Raw genomic sequence first — 24,547 nt, 5'->3', positions numbered from 1 at the left:
AAGAACAAGTACCCCCCGCTTGCAACTAGAGAAAGCCTGCGTGCAGCAACGAAGACCCAACGCAGCCAAAAACAAATAAATAAAAAAGAAAGAACAAGTAGAAATTAAGTGAAAATCTGTTTCTGTTTCTACTCAAGACAAATCATTTAGTAAAGATTTACTACCCCAACAAATAGCTTAAAGTACATTCTGAGCCTGGCCCCTAGGTAGTCTTATTATGCATGGTAAGTGAAAGATATACTTCAAATAACTGTAATCAAAATCAAATCCCTCAAATGATTATCTCAAACATGTAAGAATAAATAGAAACAATTTATGACTTTGCTAAGTGTTCATTCCTATTGTAGACTGTAATAAGTATACACAATTACTTAATCCACAAGCACAAAGAGAACAATTACATTTATGAGCTGTGTTTTTTGTCATCTCTTAAAAGGATAATCATGGTTTGCTTTGCTCTTGACTAGCCTATGACTTTTTATTCCCTGATCCTCATTCTCCACTTTGAAAGGAGGATTTGTTTAATTTAAATGTATTTTCAAATGATGAGTGCTATAATAAAGTAGCCACTCTTATTTTAAAATTTGGTTTAATCTCTGGAGTCAAATCTAAGTTCAAATTCCAGCTTCTCCATTTACTACCTTTAGGATTTTGGTAGCTGCTTAACCTCCTAGTTAAATATTTTATATATTACACTATTATTATATGTTGTAAAATATTCAAAGTGCCTGATACAAAATGAACAATTAATAAATAATTAATTCTTTAGTCTTTATGCAGTTTAGTATATTATGCTTATATAAAATTTTTAAAATATATTCATCTTGTTTGCTTATAAGTATTAGTGGACCCTCAAGACCTGGGCTCAATAATGCTTCAGGTGCTTAATTAAAGACTAGTAGAATAGACCAATAAATAACTATTCACCCAAACTAAGTAACAATTTTTTTAAAGGAAACTAGCAAACTATTGATTCTTTTACTCAAAGGAAATATGTCCTTTCTTTCTTCCCAAATAACCAACCCACAAATCAAGAACAATGGCAACAACAATAAAACCCAACACTGAATGAGTTGAAGAACTTAACATATTTAATTATAAGACTTGTTTATATACCATAAACAAGTTTTAGATCTATACTTTGCAATTAAAATGAGGCACTTTGTTGAAGCTTTTTACCTTTCTTTATGATCATTTTTAACAAGCTTTGGAATATTCCCAATGAAAAAAATATTTTACTCATTTCATAATTTTATACAACAGTGGTTTGTTAATGATTGGTACTCAATACTATCCACTTGAGAAGCATAAAAACATGCAGAAAGGGACTTCCTTGGTGGCGCAGTGGTTAAGAATCCTCCTGCCAAGGCGGCGGACACAGGTTCAATCCTTGGTCCGGGAAGATCCCACATGCCATGAAGCAACTAAGCCCATGCACCACAGCTACTGAGCCTGTGCTCTAGAGCCCACACGCCACGAAAACTGAGCCCACGTGCCACAACTACTGAAGCCCACGTGCCTAGACCCGTGCTCCACAACGAGAAGCCACCGCAATGAGAAGCCCACGCACTGCAATGAAGAGTAGCCCCCAACACAACTACAGGAAGCCCATGCACAGCAACGAAGACCCAAAGCAGCCAAGAATAACTAACTAACTAACTAACTAAATAAACATGTAGAAAGATGAAGAGACTATTAGACTCTCTTCCCACATCAAATGTTCTCATGTATTTTGATATGAAATAAACTAAATCACCAAGCTTTGTACAGTCAAGGGAACATTTCCAATCCAAACACCTAATAAACAAATAATTAAAAATGATATTACATCTTATTGTCAAAAAATTAATATTACAATTAAATCAGAAATGAGTTCCTACCTTTTTGTTGATCTCCAGAATCCCTATGAGTGAAAAAGGTAGCACATGGAACACTGCAAGGTACAGCAAAACAGGCTGCTGAATGCCTGCCTAAAAGGAAAGACTAAAATCATAGGCAGCTCTCAAGAGTATTTTAAAACTGCTGTTTTGTGCTCGCTTCAGCAGCACATATACTAAAACTGCTGTTTTCCTAGTGGTTACCAGTGGGGAAAGGGAAGTGGGGGAGGGGCAATATAGGGGTAGGGGATTACGAGGTACAAACTATTATGTATAAGACAAACTACAAGGATATATTGTACAACATGGGGAATAAAGCCAATATTTTATAAGAACTATAAATGGAGTATAACCTTTACAAATCATGAATCACTATATTGTACATCTATAACATATAATATACTTATATTTATATAAATATAATATATACTTATATATATACTTATATATATAACACATAATATACTTATATATTATGATATAATATATAACATATAATATATATAACTACACTTCTATAAAAAGATTTTTAATTAAAAAAATAAAAACACTGTTTTCATGAATTAAAAACATTCCTCTATCTATATTGCAAAGTTACTTAAACAGGAAGGCCTGCATGTTCAAAATATGTCCACTAAACCTTTAGCCCTTCAGATACTACAAACTGCATATACACACAAAAATCTATAGAAGTAAGCATTAACAGTAAACGTTTCTTAACAACAAAATATATTTTACAAAAACATACTTTATATACTGTATAACAAAATATATTTATCTACTATATAATGGATTATAATATAAATTAATATATTGTATTGTATTATTATACAACATAATTTATATTGTGAATTGGAATTCTAATAATCAAGGGTCTAATCAAAAGACACAGAGTTATCATGGTCATATCATTCAGCATTACAAAACAGTATTACACTGACATGAGAAAATGGAAATAGAAAAAAGTATCAACAATTAAAACTCGAGTGATTTCTCTGCTTGAAGAAGATAGCTCCTTTACTTTGAAGAATAAGGTTCAGATTTCTTTCCGTTATGGAATATAAAATAATCTGTGGTACTTCCCCAGAGTGGCTTGAAGGGAATTGCCTAAATTTGTGGTAAACAACTTTTATAGCATGCTTCAGAAATCAAAGATCATTAGTTATTTCATAACAAATTTTCAGACAAATTCCTCTGGAAAAAATTCTTTATTTTATTGAATGTTTAAAGATGTCTACCTGCTGGGCCAATGCTGAGCCTTTGTTCTGAGCTGACTTGACTGCAATGACTTCTTGAGGAGTGTCCCAGCTCAAGTATCTTTTAAAAGAATAAAAAGAAATTTATTCATTTGGGTCAATTTCCTTCTACTTAAAATAAAAATATAATAGATATTTTATAAGTGAACAGTTTTTCAGTTACTTAAATTATAAAAGCAAAGCAGTTTATTTGAAAAACAAATAACTAAAAGAATTCCCTTAGATCCTTATATGCATTTATTCCTATTTTTAAATATATATATAATTTTAATCCTTCTAGAGTCTCAGTGAATAAAAATTATGTTTGCTCTGTCAGTATTCAAAACTTAGAAAACAAAAAACCATTCCTGATTTAAAATGGAAGTTACAAAAAGCATTGAAAATGTTACATTCACATTTTGCATGCACATATTCATTCCAAAAATTTATATCTAATTTATAAAATTACTAGTTAAAAATTAACAGTTCTTAGATTATATTACGTAGGTAATTAACTGCAACAGACCAGCCTTCAGAAAAATCTGCCATAAAATACATCCTACATATAAAATACTATTTGTAAAAAGTAAATTTTTTTAACAAAGGGTATCTGCCAACTACTAGAGGTTAGTTACTTATGAGGAATACAATGATAAATGATAAAGGGTCTCCATCCTCAGATCTTCAAAAGTAGTCATGAGGAGAGAAAAATAGAATAGGTTTTTAAACTGAGATCCATGTATACAATGGAAAACTTAAAAAAAAAAATCTTGAAATATCCTGGGCCACAAAGTCTCAATTTTTCATAATAAAATTTTAAACAACAAAGTCACAGTTAATACCTGAATTTGCAATATGAAGCAAGATATATTTTCTCAAGGACTTTTCCTGTAGTTGCTGATATACGAAGTAGCCAATTATGAGCAGTCAGTGCTATGAGTGAGGATTTATAATCTGATGTATTGGGAAGCATTTCTCCCTTAAAAAAAAATGAGGTATAAAACTGAAACTGCATGGTCATAAACAATCTGCAGTAATCCATATCCAAAGAAAACAGCTAAACACTTAAAGAAATAGTCAAGTAAGTAAATTAAAAAAGAACTATTAATGCACAAATAAAGAATTAAGACAAGGAAAGATTAAAATCATGAATAATTATTTTCATCATTAATTTATTAAGTGAGTTTGGTCACATAGAGTGCTTCAACAGTACCTGAAATAACTGATTACTTATTAAGTATTAATCATTAAGTATTCAACAAATGTTAGCCAATCATTATCATAATAACAACAGTAATAGGAGTACTACTAATGCTGCTGTGATAACAATAGCAACAATAACAGTTCTTAAAACCATGTATAATAGCATAAGTAATTAAGAGTCACCTGCTAGAATAGATGTTTCTTTATTCCAAGACTTGTTTTCCTTTTGATAGAAGTTAAAATGGCAAAAGAGCAAATTATCCCATTAGTCACTGTGGCTCTACTCTAACCTCAAATGAAAAGTTAAAATCCAGAATCAAGGCAGCCAAAGAAGAAAAGAGTCAGACCTAATTTTAAAGAGAACCTATCTCCAATGAATTACCCCCAACAAAGGGAGAGGATAGCTGCTTCGGTGTACCTGCCACAGAGGAGTTGCCATAAGGTAGAAGACTAAAGCAGAAAGAGAAAGAGAAGCCAAGGGTTCTACTTTGATTTATAAAATAAAAAGGATGTTCTAAGAGGAAAGTTAAGAATAAGGAAGTTGAAATTACTCTTACATTGCTTGGGCTCAAGAGTGAATAGAAAAGAATGTAAACGTAGTTATTTTATTTATACTCCTAAGATTTGTCTCCCCTTTCAAATGTTAGGGAAAGAAACAAGGTTTTTTTGTTTGTTTCTTGGGGGTGTGTGTGTGTGTGTGTGTGTGTGTGTTTAAGCTTATTAGCTACTGAAGTCTTACACTATAATCACAGGCAATGATGTAAATATTTTTATTCTTTGGTGTCTTACATAAGTATCACCTCATGGAGTTTTAAAAGTTTTTAAAATGTACCATTTATACCTTGCCTACTTAAAAAAAAAAAGGATTAAGTAGCATACTAATAGGTTCAAGCTATTTTCCTAAACTAAAAGTTGTATTTCACACATTATCTCAGAGAAGAAGGGTGCTAGTTTAAATGTAGTTTCACATCAGTATGTTAATACAATATGCTTTTTAGTTTTTCTTAGTGAAAAATCTTGCTCCACTTCAAATAAGAATAAAATGTTTAAAGAGAATTGAGATTAGGAATTCGGTTACTAGAAACTTTATTTTTGCAGGATTGCTCTAAATTTTTGGTGTTCTGCACTGGTGTCTTCAAAATTTTTCTCAGTTAGGAAATCTGTCATCCTCTTCCCCTCACCAATGAGACTGGATTAAAAAGGCTTTAGATGTAGGGACACAATAGCTATTTTTAACTTTCAATAGGGAGTTGGGGAAGAGAACGTAGATTTAAAGCTTCCTGATTTTTAAAAAAGAGACTTCTATGAAAAGAAAGCAACTGTCCAGGGAAAAAGAAAGCAGCAGCTCTAGAAAACTACAATTTTATGTAAAAACAAGTGTTTAAAAAAAAAAAAAGGAATTTTAATAATAAATGCAAAGCATAGTCTCTTAACCTTTAATCATTATTTTTGGTCACATATTCTATTTTTCCTAAAAAACAAACAGCCAGATTCAGAGACCTGATTAGTTTGTTGTAGTACTTTTTTTTTTTTTTTTTTTTTTAAATTTATTTATTTATTTATTTTGGCTGTGTTGGGTCTTCGTTTCTGTGCGAGGGCTTTCTCTAGTTGCGTCAAGCGGGGGCCACTCTTCATGGGCCACTCTTCATCGCGGTGCGCGGGCCTCTCTCACTATCGCGGCCTCTCTTGTTGGGAGCACAGGCTCCAGACGCGCAGGCTCAGTAGCTGTGGCTCGCGGGCCTAGTTGCTCCGCGGCATATGGGATCTTCCCAGACCAGGGCTCGAACCCGTGTCCCCTGCATTGGCAGGCAGATTCTTAACCACTGCGCCACCAGGGAAGCCCTGTTGTAGTACTTTTTTTCTTTTCTTTTCTTTTTTTTTTTTTGGCCACACCACGCATCATGCGAGATCTTAGTTCCCTGACCAGGGGTCGAACCTGTGCCCCCTGCAGTAGAAGCGAGGAGTCTTAACCACTGGACCACCAGGGAAGCCCCTGTGGCAGTACTTTTTTTTTTTTTTTTAACATCTTTATTGGAGTATAATTGCTTTACAATGGTGTGTTAGTTGCTGCTCTATAACCAAGTGAATCAGCTATATGTATACATATATCCCCATATCTCCTTCCTCTTGCTTCTCCCTCCCACCCTCCCTATCCCACCCCTATAGGTGGACACAAAGCACTGAGCTGATCTCCCTGTGCTATGCGGCTGCTTCCCACTAGCGATCTATTTTACATTTGGTAGTGTATATATGTCCATGCCACTCTCTCACTTCGTCCAGCTTACCCTTCCCCCTCCCCGTGTCCTCAAGTCCATTCTCTCTGTCTGTGTCTTTATTCCTGTCCTGCCCCTAGGTTCATGAGAACCACTTTTTTTTTTTTTTTTAAGATTCCATATATATGTGTTAGCATACGGTATTTGTTTTTCTCTTTCTGATTTACTTCACTCTGTATGACAGTCTCTAGGTCCATCTACCTCACTACAAATAACTCAATTTCGCTTCTTTTTATGGCTGAGTAATATTCCATTGTATATATGTGTTGCAGCACTTCTTAAGTGTGTTTCTTAGAACACTGATCCTATGGAAAATTAATATTTAAAAATATATCTCAAAATAGGAAGTTCTATGATCAAGAAAGTTGGGAAAATGGTTTGACAATCACCATGAACAGTAGTATTATTATAAGTATTAACAGTATTAAAGGCTCTGAGAAGTAATTCTATAAATAAATTTGTTTAACCCTTTAAAAAACCTAATTCTCCCAACTCCTCTAGCAATTATAAGATGTTAACATCTTATGAAAACGGTGTTCTGAAAAAATACACACTGGGGCAATGCTGATCTGGTGGAATGAGCTTATCTATTATTTTATTTTTAAATTTTTATCTTATTATTCTCCTAAAAAGATTCATAGAGGAAACCCATAAGAATCCACTTTCAAAGAGTCACGTAACGTAACTGTTGCCCTAAATATTTTATTGTCTCAATATATTAAGTAGAATAATCTCTTAAACGCTAAGAATAACTATAAACTAGCTTATATTGCTTATAAAACTTTTAATCAGTTCATAACTTTTTCTAGTTTTCAAGATTTACAAATGGTATTAAAAGTTAAAAATATATTCATAGTATTAATATATAATTTTTCAGGACAAGAATTACTTCGTGAGGAAAAATGATAATCAAAAGATATGCTCTCTTCTCGATTCCTTTCAAGGTTTAAGAATCACTATGATACTTAAGCTTTATTTCTTTATGCAGTACGTTAACAATAATCTGTTCTTCTAGGCTAAAAATGCTTTAGAAATAAGTGCTCTAAAAACAAATCTTACCACTGGGCATTCCCATAATAAAGCATCCTCTATTTTTTCTGATTTGGAACATTTTGGCATTTCATAAAGTTTTCTTGGCTCTGATGCAACACTGGGGAAAAAAAAAAGATTATTCTTCTTTATAAATGAGGTAGTGTTTGCTCAGATTTGAGGGATTTTTTTTTTTTAATTCAGAGATTTGGAATACCAAAAATACAACTTGCTACTTTGCTTTCCTCTTCTCGATTAAATGTTAACATTTTTTTTTCTGATCACAAAATTCATAATATACATTCATAGAAAAAAATCTAAAATATATAATAAACTAAAATAAATTATAATAGTATAAAACTACCCAATATTAACATTTTGGCTCAGTATTAATATCTTGGTTCATTTCCCTCTAGCTTTTCTTTATATACACATACCCACCTGCTGATCACTTTCCAAAATTGGATCATATTGAATTCTTTCTTTACCCTTTAACATTTATTATGAATATCTCTGTTGAATTCCACATTCATAAACTGTTATTCCAACATCGTAAAATGAAAATTAATTAGATAAAGAATTCCTTTATTTGCGATGCAAATTAGTAGATAAAAAAGGAAATACCCTTTAAGGCTTTTTTTTTTACTCCCAAGTTGTGTGTCAGAAAGGTTGAATACGTTTATACTTCTGCCAATATTGAACACTATAATTTTGATATGAAAAATAGTCTCTTACCTTTAATTTATACTTCCCTGATTACTGAGAGGTATACATAGATGTTTTCATTTTTTTAAACTCATGAACTTTAAAATTAAACTACTATTTAGAAACAATTTTTAGGGTGACAATTTTATTCAACTTTGATGTACTCTCACTGACTCAAAGCTTTAAACCAAACAGAATTTCACAGGAATGAAAGCAACCTCGTATATGATTCTAACCTATGGGTAAAACACCCTTGAATGGCATATTAAAGAACTCCAATGGCATTTACCATTGGATCACCAATCAATGCCACTTACTCTGATTTTTTTAAAATTTTCAATTAAAGCAGCTACCTCTAAATTGGAAAAGTTACAATATGGGCATTAAATGATACCAAAGAATTACTGTTAATTTTCCTGGGCATGATAATGACATTATGATGATATAAGAAGATGTCCAGATTTCCACTTCTAGCATGAGAGTATGAGGAGCTCTATGGACATGTTCTCCAGGAAAATGGTGAGAATTATAAAAGGACAACTAATTAAAGTCTCTGGAAGTGGTCCTAGAGGCATATAACAAATGAAAAAACATTTACTCAAAAAAATCTACTAGAACTCAGTAAGAACAGTAAGAGTCTATGGTGTTTGAAATAATATGTGCTCCCTCCCCACCATTCTTAGCTCAGCAAGATGAAAACTCTACTCCAGACTGGTACAGCCAAGAGCACAGGGCTCCCTCAACCCCCAGCTCCCAGAGGGCTACCTTCCCTCGAAGGGTAGAATGACAGCATTTTCCATCCAGCATCCACCTCCTCATTGCTGGGCCTGGGTCCTAGGTTAGTGCAGTCAAGAGGTGGGACTCCCTTCTTCTGCCTAGCCCCTACTCATGGGATGGAGGCTCTACCTTGGGCCTGCCATGCCTAAGAATACTGGAGCTCTCAGTATTACCACCTCATAAAGCAGTGGTTCCACATTCAGAGTGGCAAGAAAATCCGAGGCTAATGTCTGCCCCAACCCCATGTGCTCAGCTAGAGTAGGGGAGTCATTCAGAGGCAAAAGTGCCACTGACCCTCTCCCCCTGCCAGCTTGAGAGCCTTGGCTTGAAGATTTTGCCTGGTGGAGAAGCAGGCCATAAAGCAGATAGCCCCAAGTCTCTTCCCAGAGAAACTGACTTCATTTGTAACAGAGTGAGAAGTTCTAGCCTAAGAGCACTCTCACAACCAGTGGAGGCTGTGGTGAAAGGCAAATGAGTAGAGATCTGTAGATTCACTGGCCATACAGGCTAAACTGTAGGCTGGCTAATTTGCTGGAGAGAATCAGAAAAAGACTGCTGGGAGGAGCCCTCCAGGGTCAGAACAAATCTCAAACACTACCTAAAACACCATTGTCTCTAACTTCTGGTTTCTGGTCCATCAGTCATGTCCTTACAACAAGAAAATAGCTAAGCAAACTGAAAATCAACAACTCTTATTAGTTACATCAGATAATTGAGGTCAGAGGGCAAATTGCTGCCCCCAAAACTGGAGAGAGAGGTGGATACCAAGAATCACAGCTTACTAGAAGCAAAAATCCAGGAGCAAGCCGCTGGAGTCAGTACTGGGGAGACAAAAACAAGAACACCGGAGAAAATTTTAGGCACTGACACCTACAGCGACAGCAAGCAACAAACACAGCCTAACTCCTAGCCAGAATAACATTAATCTCACTCTAAAGACCTATTTACTGCAATTCCTTTTACCCAATACATCATGTACGACTTTCAACAAAAAATTACAAGGCACGTTAAAATGCAAAATACGAAGTTTAAAGAGACAAAGCAAGTGTGAGGACCAGACTTAAGTTATGGTGGAGATTTTGGAATTATCAGATTGGGAACTTAAAATAAATATGATTAATATGCTAAGGACTCTAATGGAAAAAGTGGACACATGGAGGAACAGATGGGTAATTAAGCAGAGAGACAAAAATCCTAAGAAAAATCAAAAGGAAATGCTAGAAATCAAAAACACCATAATACAAATGAAGAATGTCTTTGATGGGCTTATCAGGAGACCGGACACAGCCGAGGAAAGAATCAGTGATCTTGAACATACGTCAACAGAAACTTCCCAAACTAGAAAGAAAAAAGAATGAATAAAGCAGAACAGAACATCTAAGAACTGTGGGAAATTGGAAAATGTGTAATGAACACATAATGGGAATACCAGAAGGAGAAGAAAGAGAACAAAACAGAAGAAATACTGAAATAATAATGGCTGAAAATTTTCCAAAATTAATGACAGACACCAAACCACATATATAGGAAGCTTACAGAACACCAAGCATGATAAATACCAAAAAATCTATACCTAGGCATACCATATTCCAAATGTAGAAAATCAAAAACAAAGAGAACATCTTGAAAGACGGGAGAGGAAAAAAATCACCTTACCTACAGATGAACAGGTTAAGAATTACACTGGACTTCTCTTCAGAAACCATGCAAGCAAGTAGAGAGTGGAGTGAAATATTTAAAGTGATGAAACAAAACAAACTCCCACCAACCTAGAATTCTGTATCCTGAGAGGTTATCCTTCAAAAGGTGAGGAGAAATAAGACTTTTTCAGACAAACAAAATTGAGGGAATGGGTTGTCAGTGAACCTGCCTTATAAGAAAGTTCTGCCTTAAGAACTCAAAGAAGTTCTCCAGAGAGAAGAAAAATGATATAGGTCAGAAACTCAGATCTACATAAAGAAAAGAAGAATGTTAAAGAAGGAATAAATAAAGATGAAATAAAATCCATCATTTTTCTTATACTTAATTGATTTAACAGATAAAAATGTGTTTATAATAATGTATTCAGCAACAAGGTATTCAATGATTACAGCTTATGGATAAGTAAAATGAATGACAGCAATATTATAAAACACAGGAGGGAGGAATTAGAAACACTCTGTTATAAGGTAGCTGCACTACTCATGAAGAGAGTAGGAGAGTAGGAGAAAGTGACTTAGATTAGTTGTAAATGTATACTGCAAGTTCCAAGGCAACCAATAAAAAGTTTAAAAAAGAAATATAATTGATATGTTAAAGTGGAGAGAAAATGTAATCATATAGGATGCTCAGTTAAAACCAGAGAAGGCAGAAAAAGAATAAAAGACAAAGAACAAACACAATGAATAGAAAATAGTTACAAATATGGGAGGTATCAAAACAACTACATCAATAATCACTTTAAATGTGAGTGGTCTGAATACACCTATCAAAAGACAGAGTGTCAGAGTAGATTAAAAACAAGACTCAAATATATGTTATAACATGTAAGTATACCATGCAAATATTATCCACAAGAAAGCTGGAGTAGCCATATTAATTTCAGACACAGGAGACTTTGACAAGGAAAATTATCAGGGATAAAGAGTGGCATTACTTAATGTGTATGCATCTAACAACAGAATGTCAAAATATGTGAGACAAAAACTTATAGAACACAAGGAGAAATAGACAAATCCACTAATACAGAGACTTCAAAACAACCTCTACCAGTAACTGACAGATCCAACAAGCAGAGTCCATAAGGATACAGTTGAACTGAACAGTACCATCAATCAGCTGGGTGCAACTGACACCTTTAGAGTACTTCATCCAACAACAAGGGAATACACATTCTTCTCAAGCCCACGTGAAACATTCACCAAGATAGACCACACTCTGGGCCATAAAGTATACTTCAACAAATTTTAAAAACTAGAAATAATACAAAATATGCTCTCAGAACACAGTGGAATTAGATTAGAAATCAATAACAGAAAAATAGCTGGAAAAATCTCAAAATATTTGGAGATTAAATGATACATTTCTAATTAACACAAGGGTCAAAGAAACTCTCAAAAGAAATTTTAAAATGAATATACAATGTATCAACATTTGTGGGATGCAGCAAAAACAGTCCTTAGAGGTAAATGTATGGCATTAAATATATATATTAGAAAAGGAGAGGTGTTTCTGGGTTGGTGAACACATGGAGATTCAGGAAGAGTGGTGGGCTCAAAGAGCATAGAAGCTCTGTGCTCCTTCCCATATACATTGCCCCATGCATCTCTTCCATCTGGCTGTTCCTGAGTTATAAACTTTTACAATAAACTGGTAATCTACTAAGAAGCCAGTCACACACAAAAATCACATATTATGTGATTCAATTTTTTGAACTGTCCAAAATAGATGAATCTATAGAGACAGAAAGTAGACTAGCAGTTGCATAGGGCTGAGGGTGATGAAGGTATCCTGGTGATAGCTAAAGGGTACAGTGTTTCTTTTTGAGGTAATGAAAATGTTCTAAAATTAACTCTAGTGATGGCTGCCTATATGAACCATCAGTGGTTCATCAAATTCATTTTCACTGAATTTCAAGGAAGTAAAAATCATTGAATTGTACACTTTAAAAGGGTGAATTACAAAGCCGTTAAAAAAGAAAAAGGAAATAACCATATTTTTTAAGAGGAGCAAACAAGTACGGCAAGATGTTTGGAATATGCTTTAAAATATTTAGCAAAGGAATAAAGGAAAAGGGGGTGGGAAAAAATAAGCAAATGTGGCAAAATCTTGATCCTTTTTGAATCTAGGTAATGAATATATGGGGTTCACTATGCTATTCTCTACTTGAGCAAGTTTGAAAATTTTCTTCTAAAACAAAGGCAAGTAGTTTCAAAACAAAACACAGAAAGTCTTCTCTAAAACAGCATCTAATTAGTAGGTACCTGGATCTCTTGACTCTGGTTTCTTATAAGCAGAATAAAATACTACATTGTACTCAGCAATCTGTCATTTTGCCTGCAATATAAATTTGCTTCAAATTGGTGTTTACAAGGATAAAACCTCAAACTTTAGATTTAACAAGATTTTAAAATTACATGCATTTTACCCCCTACCCTTATTTTGGACCGATTTCTCCATTCTCCTATTTCACTAAGCACTAATGTAGGCATGTGTTTCTATAAAAATTAGAGTTAAGATCAACAGTCAAATGAACTACAGCAAAAACTTTCACCAAAAAGATACCTGCTGACACAGCACCGATAGTTGTCAAAATATATTCTTCCTCTCTCATAGGCTATTGGTGACTTGGAATGAGTTGTCCAAACATTCTTAAACTTAGTACTTTCCTAAAAGACACAAGGAATTTCGATTTAGCAAATAACTCCTAAGTTTCTACTGTGCACCAATTTTAAGTTGGATAGTTACATTTACAGTTTTCAAAGTAATTTCATGTACGTTCTTAAAAAAACATTATGTTCAATTCTTCCTCACTCCGCCTTCACGTTTTGGCTTAAGTGGGGTGACCAATTTTTAGAAAAAAACTGTCTGCAAGAAGACATAAGAAAGTTAAAACTAAAAGCATGTGGCGGTTCTATTAAAGGCTATTTACTAATCCTCCAGGTTCAAGGCCTGGATCACCCTGCCCATCACGGGTGATCTTCTTAAAACGGGGCTGTATTGAGTGAAAACTGCACCCCGGCCGGAAGCTTGACTCCCACCCCTAGCCCCACCCCCCGCCAGTCGCCCCGCTGTCCCTGGTTCGGCTCCCGGCCGGCGGGCGGTCACCTGGCACACCAGCGCCCGCAGGATACCCAGGTTCGTCCTCTGCACCACGCCCGCGTCCCGAGAGAAGAAGCCCAGCGCCCGGCGACTCAGCCTGCGGCACACGTTGGGCTTCTGGCTTGGGCCCATGGAGTCGCGGGCCGGTGGCGGAGTTGGCAGGGCTCAAGAGGGGTGCGCCTCTCACTCCGGCGCCGGGCAACGGCCGCTACCTTCAAACCTCCAGGCCCCAACTCCCCGAGGGGGCCAGGAAAAGCTGACACCCGGAGCCGGGCCGGGGGAGCACGGCAGTGGGACGAAGGAAGGCAGAGCCGGCGTCGCCCGAGAGCGGGCAATTGGGAAGGAAAAGAAACTCCCTTCCTGGCTGGCCCCTCAAACGCTCTCCGGCTGCGGACCCGGCGGCAGACACTGCGACGCCCGTAACGCGCGATCCGCCGGAGCCGTTCCCTCACTGGGAAATGTAGTTCCCAGTGTCCTCGGAGGGATCTTGACTTGTTCCCAGAACTACAACCCCCACAAGGCAGCGGGGAGCGAGCGCTTGCCCTGGCCCCGCCTCTAACCGGCCGTGGCCCCGCCCTGCCCCGCCTCTTCTGGCCCCGGCGGAGGCTGCGCCGTAGGGCTGGCGCGCCTTTCCGGCTCTGCACGCGGCGCCGCGGGAGAACCTTGGGGGCGCTGTGCTGCAGCCTCTTGGTTCCCGTTACCTGTTCGAGCCCTGCATTCAGGGGTCCGTCCCTTGCCGCCCCGGTACCCTTACGTCTCTCAGCCCCCGACTTTTGCTCTGAGAGGCCCTGACAGGGCGCCGAGAGGGGGGTAGTGTCATGTGCTACCGCCCCTCTCCCCCGAAGGCAGCGTCTTGTGCTAAAGAAAGGTACGCCCTCGGCTTTCCTTTCAGTCACGCGTTGGACGTTGTGGATGAGGTGGATGGTTAAACCTTTTGGGTCCGTAAACACTGTGCTTTTGTTATTATGAGTTAGTGGTGAAGGTGCTGGCATTCCCACCAAACTAGAGTTGAATTACTTTCGCGGAGGCCCGCCCTTTTGTGGTCCGCGGAGACGCAAGCTGGTTTTGGCGATAATTGCTGCATTGTCCTTACTCTCGCCTTTTTTCCCCCTCCTTATCGGGAATGAAATATGAAATATTTACATTGTTATTGAACTGCCTAGGGTACTCCACGTTGATTCCTCTAAGTAAAAGATAACTTTGTGACTAGCCCTGCCTGTAGGGTCAAGGTTCCTGTCATATCCTCAAGGGCTGGGTCATTGAGGATATGACATTCCTACCACACTAAGGTTTCAGTAATCATGCACCAGACGAGGCCCTTTGCTTTGCTTTTAAGTGCCTTGAGGGTGGTGTCTTTGCATCTCCCACGTGGCCTCTTGTTCAGACGTGGGCTAGGGAGTGATTGCATTTGACTGACAGAGAAAAAGTACAATACTGGGTGAGTGCATTGGTTTTAAGTGTTTAGAAAAAATTTGTCATATCTGTTTTTAACTCTGCTGAATTTCCTTTAGGGCCTGGGCTTTTGCTGATTTTTTCATGACTTATTTACAGCATACTGTGGAGTGCTTTGTATATTTTTAGAGAGCGCTATAATAGTTAATTTGGTAATTCATGAATGCAGCTGTCACTGAGAAAACGGACCCAGAAAAGATAACTGGGTTTTCTTTGGCTGAAATGAAATTCAAATCATTGCTGAATTGAATTGATCACCTCTTTTTTTCTCCTTCCCCTTCACCCCAACTTGTTTGTCTTCCAGTGGTCTGTATCTCACCACCAAGTCACCCAAGGGACAGTCATCCTAGATGCCCTCTTTTCTGTCACCCTCAACCAAGTGCTTTTGGTTCTGTTATCCATCTCCTCTTCATATCCCCCCGGAGTAATTTAGGGCCTCACCATTTTATCACATTATTATGTTAAGTAGCCTCCTTTCTGCCTTACTTAAATACTTTCAATTCCAACCCTCCACACTGCTGCCAGAGTGATTTTTCTAAAGCACAAATCTGTCATTTCCCTATTTAATCTTTCAGTGGCTCCCAGTCACCCAGAGCAGAATTTCTCAAACCTAAGTAGATACCTAGGATTCTCTGTGGTGAACTTAAAATATGTTCAGTATAAACGGTTGTACATTACATGAAGCAAAACTGTAAAACAAATAAATTCTAATGAATGCTTATTCATTGTTACCAATGAGACTGTTTTTGCTGGACCTATCATGCTCTAAAAAGTAAACCTTCACTGTCCTCCAGGGCATAAATTCCTTACAGAAAGGCCTGTCTGCATTGTCCTTGTGTTGAGAGATTACTGAGTGACTTCACCTCTTTTCTTTATTTAAACCAATGTAAAAATCTTCCTTTGTTCATTGTGTCATGATTTCATTTGACCTTCACTTGACAAACATCATTTATGTAAAAGTCTCCATGTCTCTCATTAACCTGTGCCAATGATAAACCACTTGTTTGCCAGTGCAGTCCTGAACACAAGCGTGTGAACTGAAATCTTGTGACAGTACTGTAATCAATTAAAAGGTAGTCATCCAGATGATCCAGAGTATCCTTTTGTTCAAAAAAATTTTTTTATTTAGATTTTTAGCAAATTAAAAATAAAACATTTCTCTAGAGAAATCTCATAACCTCGAGGCTACGTATACGAATTCCTCGAGGTTTGTATAGGTGCCTTATAGGACAAAATCTGAATGCCTTAGTGTAGTATACAGGGCACTTTACTATCTGCATCTTGCCTACATTTTCAGCTTCATCTTTGCCCATTCTTCACATTTGCTCCTTTTTTTTTTTTTTAAAGAGTCTCTGCTTTTTAAAAAAATTTATTTAATTAATTAATTTATTTATTATTTTTGGCTGCTTTGGGTCTTCGCTACTGCGCGCGGGCTTTCTCTAGTTGCAGTGAGCGGGGGCTTCTCTTCGTTGTGGTGTGCGGAATTCTCATTGCGGTGTCTTCTCGTTGCGGAGCACGGGCTCTAGGCGTGTGGGCTTCATTAGTTGCGGCATGCGGGCTCAGTAGTTGTGGCTCACGGGCTCTAGAGCACAGGCTCAGTAGTTGTGGCACACGGGCTTAGTTGCTCTGTGGCATGTGGGATCTTCCCAGACCAGGGCTCTAACCTGTGTCCCCTGCAATGGCAGACGGATTCTTAACCACTGCGCCACCAGGGAAGCCCCACGTTTGCTCTTGTGCTTCTGACATGTTGCCTACTTGCTCAAGCCAGGGTGCCTTTACATTTAAAATTTTCTTTGTCTGGAGCTCCCTTCCTCTCCTCTTACCTGTTTATCTCAAGACTCATCCCAGGTATCACAGCTCCACTCACACACTTTTCCTGACCCCTCCATCTTCTAACATGTTAGAAGAGGCAAGGCAAGTTATAGCCTTGCCTCTTCTAACATGTTACTCTGCATACACTGGTTGTGGCACTATATTAGAATTGTTGTTTGCCTGTCTTCCCAACGTTTGTGTTTAGAGAGGTCCATTCATTCATTCAACATACATATGCAGTAACTACATTTTAGGCAGTGTGCTAAGGATGCATATGTATGTTGAATGAATGGGCTATTCTAAAAACAATGTTGTACAGATTCTATTGTCAGCAACTAAGTACTTTTAACATAGAATCAGATTTAGTCTTCATTCTTTTTTTTTTTTTAAACGTGTGTTTTTTTTTTTTTTTTATAAATTTATTTATTTATTTATCTATTTATTTATTTATGGCTGTGTTGGGTCTTCGTTTCTGTGCGAGGGCTTTCTCCAGTTGTGGCGAGCGGCGGCCACTCTTCATCGCGGTGCGCGGGCCTCTCACCGTCGCGGCCTCTCCCGTTGCGGAGCACAGGCTCCAGACGCACAGGCTCAGTAGTTGTGGCTCACGGGCTTAGTCGCTCCGCGGCATGTGGGATCTTCCCAGACCAGGGCTCGAACCCGTGTCCCCTGCATTGGCAGGCAGATTCTTAACCACTGCGCCACCAGGGAAGCCCCTCTTCATTCTTTAAATAAGTAGGAAACCACAATATTAATAAAAAGAAATAACTTTTTAAAAACTTTAATCCCTTGTTATAAAGCAGAAACTAACACACCATTGTAAAGCAATTATACTCCAATAAAGATGTTAAAATAAATAAATAAATAAACCTATGGGAATCAATCAATCAATAAATAAAGATTCTTTTCTTCACAAACAAACAAAAAAAAACTTTAATCCCTAACAGTTCTACCTATAAAGTAGATATTTTCTTGTTGAAGGTAAAATGTCATGAACAGATACCCCTAGGTTAAGATTTGGAAATTACGGGCTTCCCTGGTGGCGCAGTGGTTGAGAATCTGCCTGCTAATGCAGGGGACACGGGTTCGAGCCCTGGTCTGGGAAGATCCCACATGCCGCGGAGCGGCTGGGCCCGTGAGCCACAATTGCTGAGCCTGCGCGTCTGGAGCCTGTGCCCCGCGACGGGAGGGGCCGCGATAGAGAAAGGCCCGCGCACCGCGATGAAGAGCGGTCCCCGCACCGCGATGAAGAGTGGCCCCCGCTTGCCGCAACTGGAGAAAGCCCTCGCACGAACCGAAGACCCAACACAGCCAAAAATAAATAAATAAATAAGAAAATCCTTTAAAAAAAAAAAAAAAAGATTTGGAAATTACTTCTCTTAATTTGGGGCATAAAACAAACATTAGTTCTTTTTTTTTTTTTTTTTTTTTCATTCTGTGTCTGTGTGATGTTTAGAGAATACTTAACCATCCTTGCCATGATATTTTAAAGGCAGAAAAGAGGACATATGAGTTCAGAAGTTAATAAAATGCTTTTTGTTCACATACGTCGTTTAAAGAGGCATAACAGAATAAATGTATAAAACACTCCGGTTATTAAACCTGAACATTTGTTCAGAGACAAAGAAATTTGAGCCAAGGCCACAAGAGGTCATTCATTCAACATGTAATTATTTTCATCTACAATGTGCTGGCAGCTATTTTGGCATAGGGTATAACAATGAACAGGGAACAAGGTCCTCACGTGTTGGGAGAGATAGACAATACATAGATTTTAAAAATAAGATTTTCAGGTAGTGATAAAGTGCTGGGAAGAAGAGAAAACAGAGTGATGTGCTCGACAGTGAGTGGTTGAGAGCCCTGCTGTACCCAGAATGGTCAGGAAAGGCCTCTCTGAAGAGTGGAGTTTGAACTGAGCCCTGAATGATGAGGATGAGCCAATCTGCATGAACTGAGGTTAGAGTAGTCCAGGCAGAGGGATGTTCCAATTCAGGGTCCCCAAGGCAGTCACAACGTTGGATTATTCTACAACTATGAGAAGGCTAGTGTGATTCTTTAGTGTGCGTGAGGGAAGTGAACTTGCCAAGGTAGGCTGGGACCAAGTCACATCGGGTATAAGGAATTTTGGATTTTATTCTGTTGTGATGGGAAGCCATAGGACACTTTGAAGAAGGAGTGTAACATGATCTAATTTGTTATAGTAAGATCATTGTGGCTATAGTGTACTGCAGTGGCGCAAGAATGGAAACAAGGAGATGGTGGCTGTTGCATTGGTCCAGGTAAGAGATGATAGATGGACTAGAGTGGTAGCAGGAGAGATGGAAAGAAGGACACAGATTCAGGATATATTTATTTTGAAAGTAGAACTGACAGGACTTCTGATGTAGTGGATATTAAAGATGAAGGAAAGAGTCAAGTAAAATCATGATAAAGCAGAACCACAAATCAACATCCCCAAATTCCCCAGAACAAATGGAAAGCAGGGAAATACTCACGATGTGCTGTCAATGAAAAGATGCCAAGATTTCATTAAATGTACACATTAGCATTATAGACATTAATGCTGGAGAATGTTAGGATCTGTTCTGTGGCTGGGGCATGTGGGAAGAGAGAAATAAAATCAGGTCCCAGAAGTAGGCAGGGGTCAGAGCATGTGAGCCCATGGCAATGTGATGGGAAAAATCTCTGGAGTGATATTACATTCCCTTAAAGAGATAGTTGGGTACAGCATCAGGACAAGAGTGAAGTAGAGAGACCAGTTAGCAGGTAATTGTAGTAGTTCAGGTGAGAGTGAGTCACTTTTGGAAATTTATTTTGAAATTATTGAGGCTTTTAACCATAAATTTGGTTCTTTTATTTTTTCTCTGTGTATTTTGATGATATATGTCTGAACATGTAGTAGATTCATTCATATACAAAATCCAGAAAGATTTAGGTTTAAAGGATTGATAGTAAAGTTTACAAACTATTCCCTTATTTAAAAAAATATTTTATTTATTCAAAAGAATATGTATAGGTAACATAGCATAATATATAAATAATAATTATAAAATGAATACCCAGATAGCTATCATCAACTTTAAAAAAACAGAACATTACCTAAAACTTTGACGTCTCCTATGTGCCCATCGTTGTTCCTGGATCCCTCTTTCCTCTTTATATAAATAAAACATTAAGTTTTGAATGTTTTTGAACATCATATAAATTGAATCATACTGCATATATGTATTCTTCTACAAGTTGTCTATTTTTGCTTCAACATTACACTTGACAAAGTACCTGTAGTTCATTTCATTTATTTATACCAATATATAGTATTTCATTGTGTGAATTTACTACAATTTATTTATCCATTTTCTACTGGCTGGGCTTTTGTTTCTTTTGGGCTTTTTATTCCTAGAAAAGTGCTTCTATAGACCTTAAACCTGTGTTTTGGTACACACATTAAAGAAGGTGTTCTTTTTCTATTGCTGTGTAACAAATTACCCCAAACTAAGCACCTTAAACTAACACCCGTTTATTGTCCCTCTTTTTTTTGTACACCGATGACTACTTGTCCCAGAGCCATTTATTGGAGGGGCCCTCATTTCTCCACAGATCTGTAGTGCTAACTCTGTTATATATCAAGTTTACATTCATAGTGTATTTCTAGGCTCTATTTTCTGGTCTATTCTATTTTTCTCTCCCTGGGTTAATGAATACCTGACCACTTTTATAATAAGACTTTCCAGCTGGTAGAGCAAGTCCTCTACCTTATTCCTTTTCTTCAGGAGGGTCTTATTTCTTTTTTGCAATTGCACTTTCATATACATTTTTAAATCTGCTTAAGTTCTACAAAAACCTTACTGGAATTTTGATTGGGATGACATTAAATCTACCTATTTGAAGAGAACTGACATCTTTACCATATCAAATTATCCTATCTCTGAAGACATTTATTTAGATCTTTTTTAGTGTCTTTTTAATTTATTTATTTATTTATTTATTTATTTATTTATTTATTTATGACTGTGTTGAGTCCTCGTCTCTGTGCGAGGGCTTTCTCCAGTTGCGGCGAGCGGGGACCACTCCTCATCGCGGTGCGCGGGCCTCTCACTGTCGCGGCCTCTCTTGCTGCGGAGCACAGGCTCCAGACGCGCAGGCTCAGTAGTTGTGGCTCACGGGCCCAGTTGCTCCGCGGCATGTGGGATCTTCCCAGACCGGGGCTCGAACCCGTGTCCCCTGCATTGGCAGGCAGATTCTCAACCACTGCGCCACCAGGGAAGCCCCGTTTTTTTTAGTGTCTTTTTTTTTTTTTTTTAAGTTTAATTTTTATTTATTTATTTATTTATGGCTGTGTTGGGTCTTCGTTTCTGTACGAGGGCTTTCTCTAGTTGTGGCAAGTGGGGGCCACTCTTCATCGCGGTGCGCAGGCCTCTCATTATCGCGGCCTCTCTTGTTGCGGAGCACAGGCTCCAGATGCCCAGGCTCAGTAATTGTGGCTCACGGGCCTAGTTGCTCCGTGGCATGTGGGATCTTCCCAGACCAGGGCTCGAACCCGTGTCCCCTGCATTGGCAGGCAGATTCTCAACCACTGCGCCACCAGGGAAGCCCCGTTTTTTTTAGTGTCTTTTAATGAAATTTTATAATCTTTTTCTTAATGGATTGCATATTTTGCAACTTTCTAAGTACATTATATTTTTGGTCAGTGTTGTAAATGGTATATGTATTTTTTTAATTAATTTTTTTGTTTGGCTACGTTGGGTCTTCGTTGTGTGAATGGTATATTTTTTTTTTTTTTTGTAAAGCACCTTGGCTTTTTTTTTTTTTTTTAATTATTTATTTATTTATTTATGGCTGTGTTGGTCTTCATTTCTGTGTGAGGGCTTTCTCTAGTTGTGGCAAGTGGGGGCCACTCTTCATCGCGGTGCGCGGGCCTCTCACTATGGCGGCCTCTCTTGTTGCGGAGCATAGGCTCCAGACGCGCAGGCTCAGTAATTGTGGCTCACGGGCCCAGCCGCTCCGTGGCATGTGGGATCTTCCCAGACCAAGGCTCGAACCCGTGTCCCCTGCATTAGCAGGCAGATTCTCAACCACTGCGCCACCAGGGAAGCCCTGAATGGTATATTTTTAAATTAGGTCTTCTCACTATATTTTTGCTAGTATGTAAACATGCGGTTGTCTTTTTGTATATTGATCTTACGTTTAGCAACGTTGTTTTTGTATATTGATCTTTTGTTTGCCAACATTTATCTTTAATAGCAATAATTGTCATTTGTAAGGTTTGGGGGATTTTTCTACATAGATAATCATGTCCTCTGGAAACTGTGACAGTTTTGTTACTTCCCTCTCAATTTTTTTTACTTTTTTTCCTCTTTCTTTTCTTACTATGTTGGCCAGGACCTCCAGTGCAGTGTTGAATAGAACCAGTGATAATGGACATCCTTGTCTTATTCATGTTTATAAATGGAATACTTCTACTATTTCACCATTAAGGATGACATTGTAGGTTTTTGGTAGCTACCTTTTATCAGATTAATGAAATTCTCATCCATTCCATATTTGCTAAAAGTCTTGTTCATTTTATTTTTAGTCATGAATGGGTGTTGAATTTTATCAGACTTTCTCTGTAACTGCTGAGGTGATAAAATAATTTTTTCCCTGTAATCTGATAATGTGGTAATTACATAAATATATTTTCTAATGTTAAACCAAACTTGAGTTTAGATAAGTGATGTGTTTTGTTTTTTAAACACTGTGGAATTTGGGCAACTGCTGGCTTCATTGCTCTCTCAGCTCTTTGGATCTTTGCTAGCTTTTGGTCTCTGAGAGTTTCTCTTTCTTTTTTGCTGGCTCACTGATGTATCGATATTTAACAAGATATATTTTTTAATGTATTTGTCCAGGCTTTTGGGAATATTTTATAGCAGAAAGGTTTTTGGGGTATGAGGTTCACCAAATTACCAGAACAAGAATTCCACTTTCTCATATTTTTAGTGTAAAAGCTTCCATTAATGTAAGATACGATCACTTAGCACCATTTCTGTCTTCTCTTCTTCTTGTCTGTGTGCACAACCATGCCTCTCCCTGCTGAAATCAAGGAAATGGAGTTGTGTGGTAGAAAGAGAATCACATCAGGAGTCACAAGGCACAAGTTGTAGCACCATCAGCATCACATAGTGAAATTTTGACCAAAACACTTACTCTGTTTCCTTCAATCATCTGCTAAGTGGAAACAGGATTGAAGTGAATCACATGAATTTATAAACATGAACACACTGTTGTAGAGAGTTTGGGGAGGAGAGAGGGTTGATTAAGTAGCACAGAGCATTGTTTCTTTTTAGGGTGGAGAAATTTCGTATGATACTGTAATGGTGGATACATAACACTGCATTTCTTTTTTTTTTTTTTTTCTTTTCCTGTGTGCCATGCACGGCATGCAAGATCTTAGTTCCCCAACCAGGGATCGAACCCGTGCCCCCTGCATTGGAAGCGTGGAGTCTTAACCATTGGAATGCCAGGAAAGTCCCAGACTATGCATTTATTAAAACCCATATAGCTTTACAGCACAAAGAGTAAAACTTAATGTATGCAAAATTTAAAAAAGAAGGGGAAGAGGGGGTTCCAGGATATAATGCAGACGGTGACAAAAGAATCTAACTGTATTACAAATGTATGCGGTGACCTCACTGAAAGGAGCAAGAGAAAAGGTGCTGACCTAAGTAACTTTGAAAATGAGACTGTAAGACTAAAAGCAGTAGGAACTATACATAAGCGCTGTCCTCTAGTTGATAAAAGTTTCCCACAGAGGTATGGGTTAATAATTCTGAAACTACTACACATGAGTACTGGAATTAAACAATTAATAGCTGCATGGTGGATGATGGCAACCAGGTTTCTTACTGTTGGAGTGAGAGGTTATAGACAACCAAGTGGGGAAGCTAGAATGATCCATGTGGTAATGGATTAGAGTTGGAGACATTAGTATAAACTCTAGTTAGCTTACTATAGATACAGATGGATACATATGAAACATTTATAGATAAAGATATGTGTATATACATGGTTTAGTATACACACATGTTTCCTTGCTTTGTCAGTTGAGAGGGCCTAGAAGCAAGGACAGCGTAGTAGCAAAGAGCACATCCAGCGCCCAGACCATTCTCCAATAAAAGGAACAAACACTCTATTTATTTATTTAATAAATTATTTTATTTTATTTTATTTATTTTTGGCTGCGTTGGGTCTTCATTGCTGCACACGGGCTTTCTCTAGTTGCAGCGAGTGGGGGCTACTCTTTGTTGTGGTGCACGGGCTTCTCATTGCGGTGGCTTCTCTTTGTTGCAGAGCATGGGCTCTAGGTGTGCAGGCTTCCGTAGTTGTAGCATGCAGGCTCAGTGGTTGTGAC

At 37.9% G+C, this 24,547-nt stretch overlaps 2 protein-coding genes across 4 annotated transcripts in view; one reads left to right on the top strand and one right to left on the bottom strand.

The window, feature by feature from the left end:
- The window catches only part of DCAF17 (DDB1 and CUL4 associated factor 17), a 36,608-nt gene extending 22,275 nt beyond the window's left edge, over positions 1 to 14,333 (bottom strand). Inside the window, exons 1-7 of one of the 2 annotated variants that reach the window (XM_028166771.2) lie at positions 13,906 to 14,333; positions 13,363 to 13,466; positions 9,882 to 9,920; positions 7,648 to 7,738; positions 3,955 to 4,091; positions 3,116 to 3,194; positions 1,881 to 1,970 (exon numbers count right to left, since the gene is read on the bottom strand). In XM_028166771.2, the coding sequence (XP_028022572.2) occupies positions 1,881 to 1,970; positions 3,116 to 3,194; positions 3,955 to 4,091; positions 7,648 to 7,738; positions 9,882 to 9,920; positions 13,363 to 13,466; positions 13,906 to 14,031 (666 nt within the window). In that variant the 5' untranslated portion in view covers positions 14,032 to 14,333. The remainder of the gene's footprint in view (positions 1 to 1,880; positions 1,971 to 3,115; positions 3,195 to 3,954; positions 4,092 to 7,647; positions 7,739 to 9,881; positions 9,921 to 13,362; positions 13,467 to 13,905) is intronic. The other variant, XM_057551804.1, reaches the window with a different exon arrangement.
- Positions 14,334 to 14,509: 176 nt separating this feature from the next.
- Positions 14,510 to 24,547, top strand: part of METTL8 (methyltransferase 8, tRNA N3-cytidine) — an 83,173-nt gene continuing 73,135 nt past the window's right edge. For both annotated transcript variants that reach the window (XM_028166747.2, XM_057551933.1), the window contains exon 1: positions 14,510 to 14,767. Coding sequence is in view for 1 of the 2 variants with exons in the window: in XM_057551933.1 (XP_057407916.1) it covers positions 14,718 to 14,767 (50 nt within the window). In the remaining variant the exon portion in view is untranslated. The remainder of the gene's footprint in view (positions 14,768 to 24,547) is intronic.

This window comes from Balaenoptera acutorostrata, chromosome 8, assembly GCF_949987535.1.
Source record: "Balaenoptera acutorostrata chromosome 8, mBalAcu1.1, whole genome shotgun sequence".
Lineage (NCBI taxonomy): Eukaryota > Metazoa > Chordata > Mammalia > Artiodactyla > Balaenopteridae > Balaenoptera > Balaenoptera acutorostrata.
Note: the sequence above shows the minus strand (reverse complement) of the source record. Positions and strands in the feature narration are given on the sequence as shown.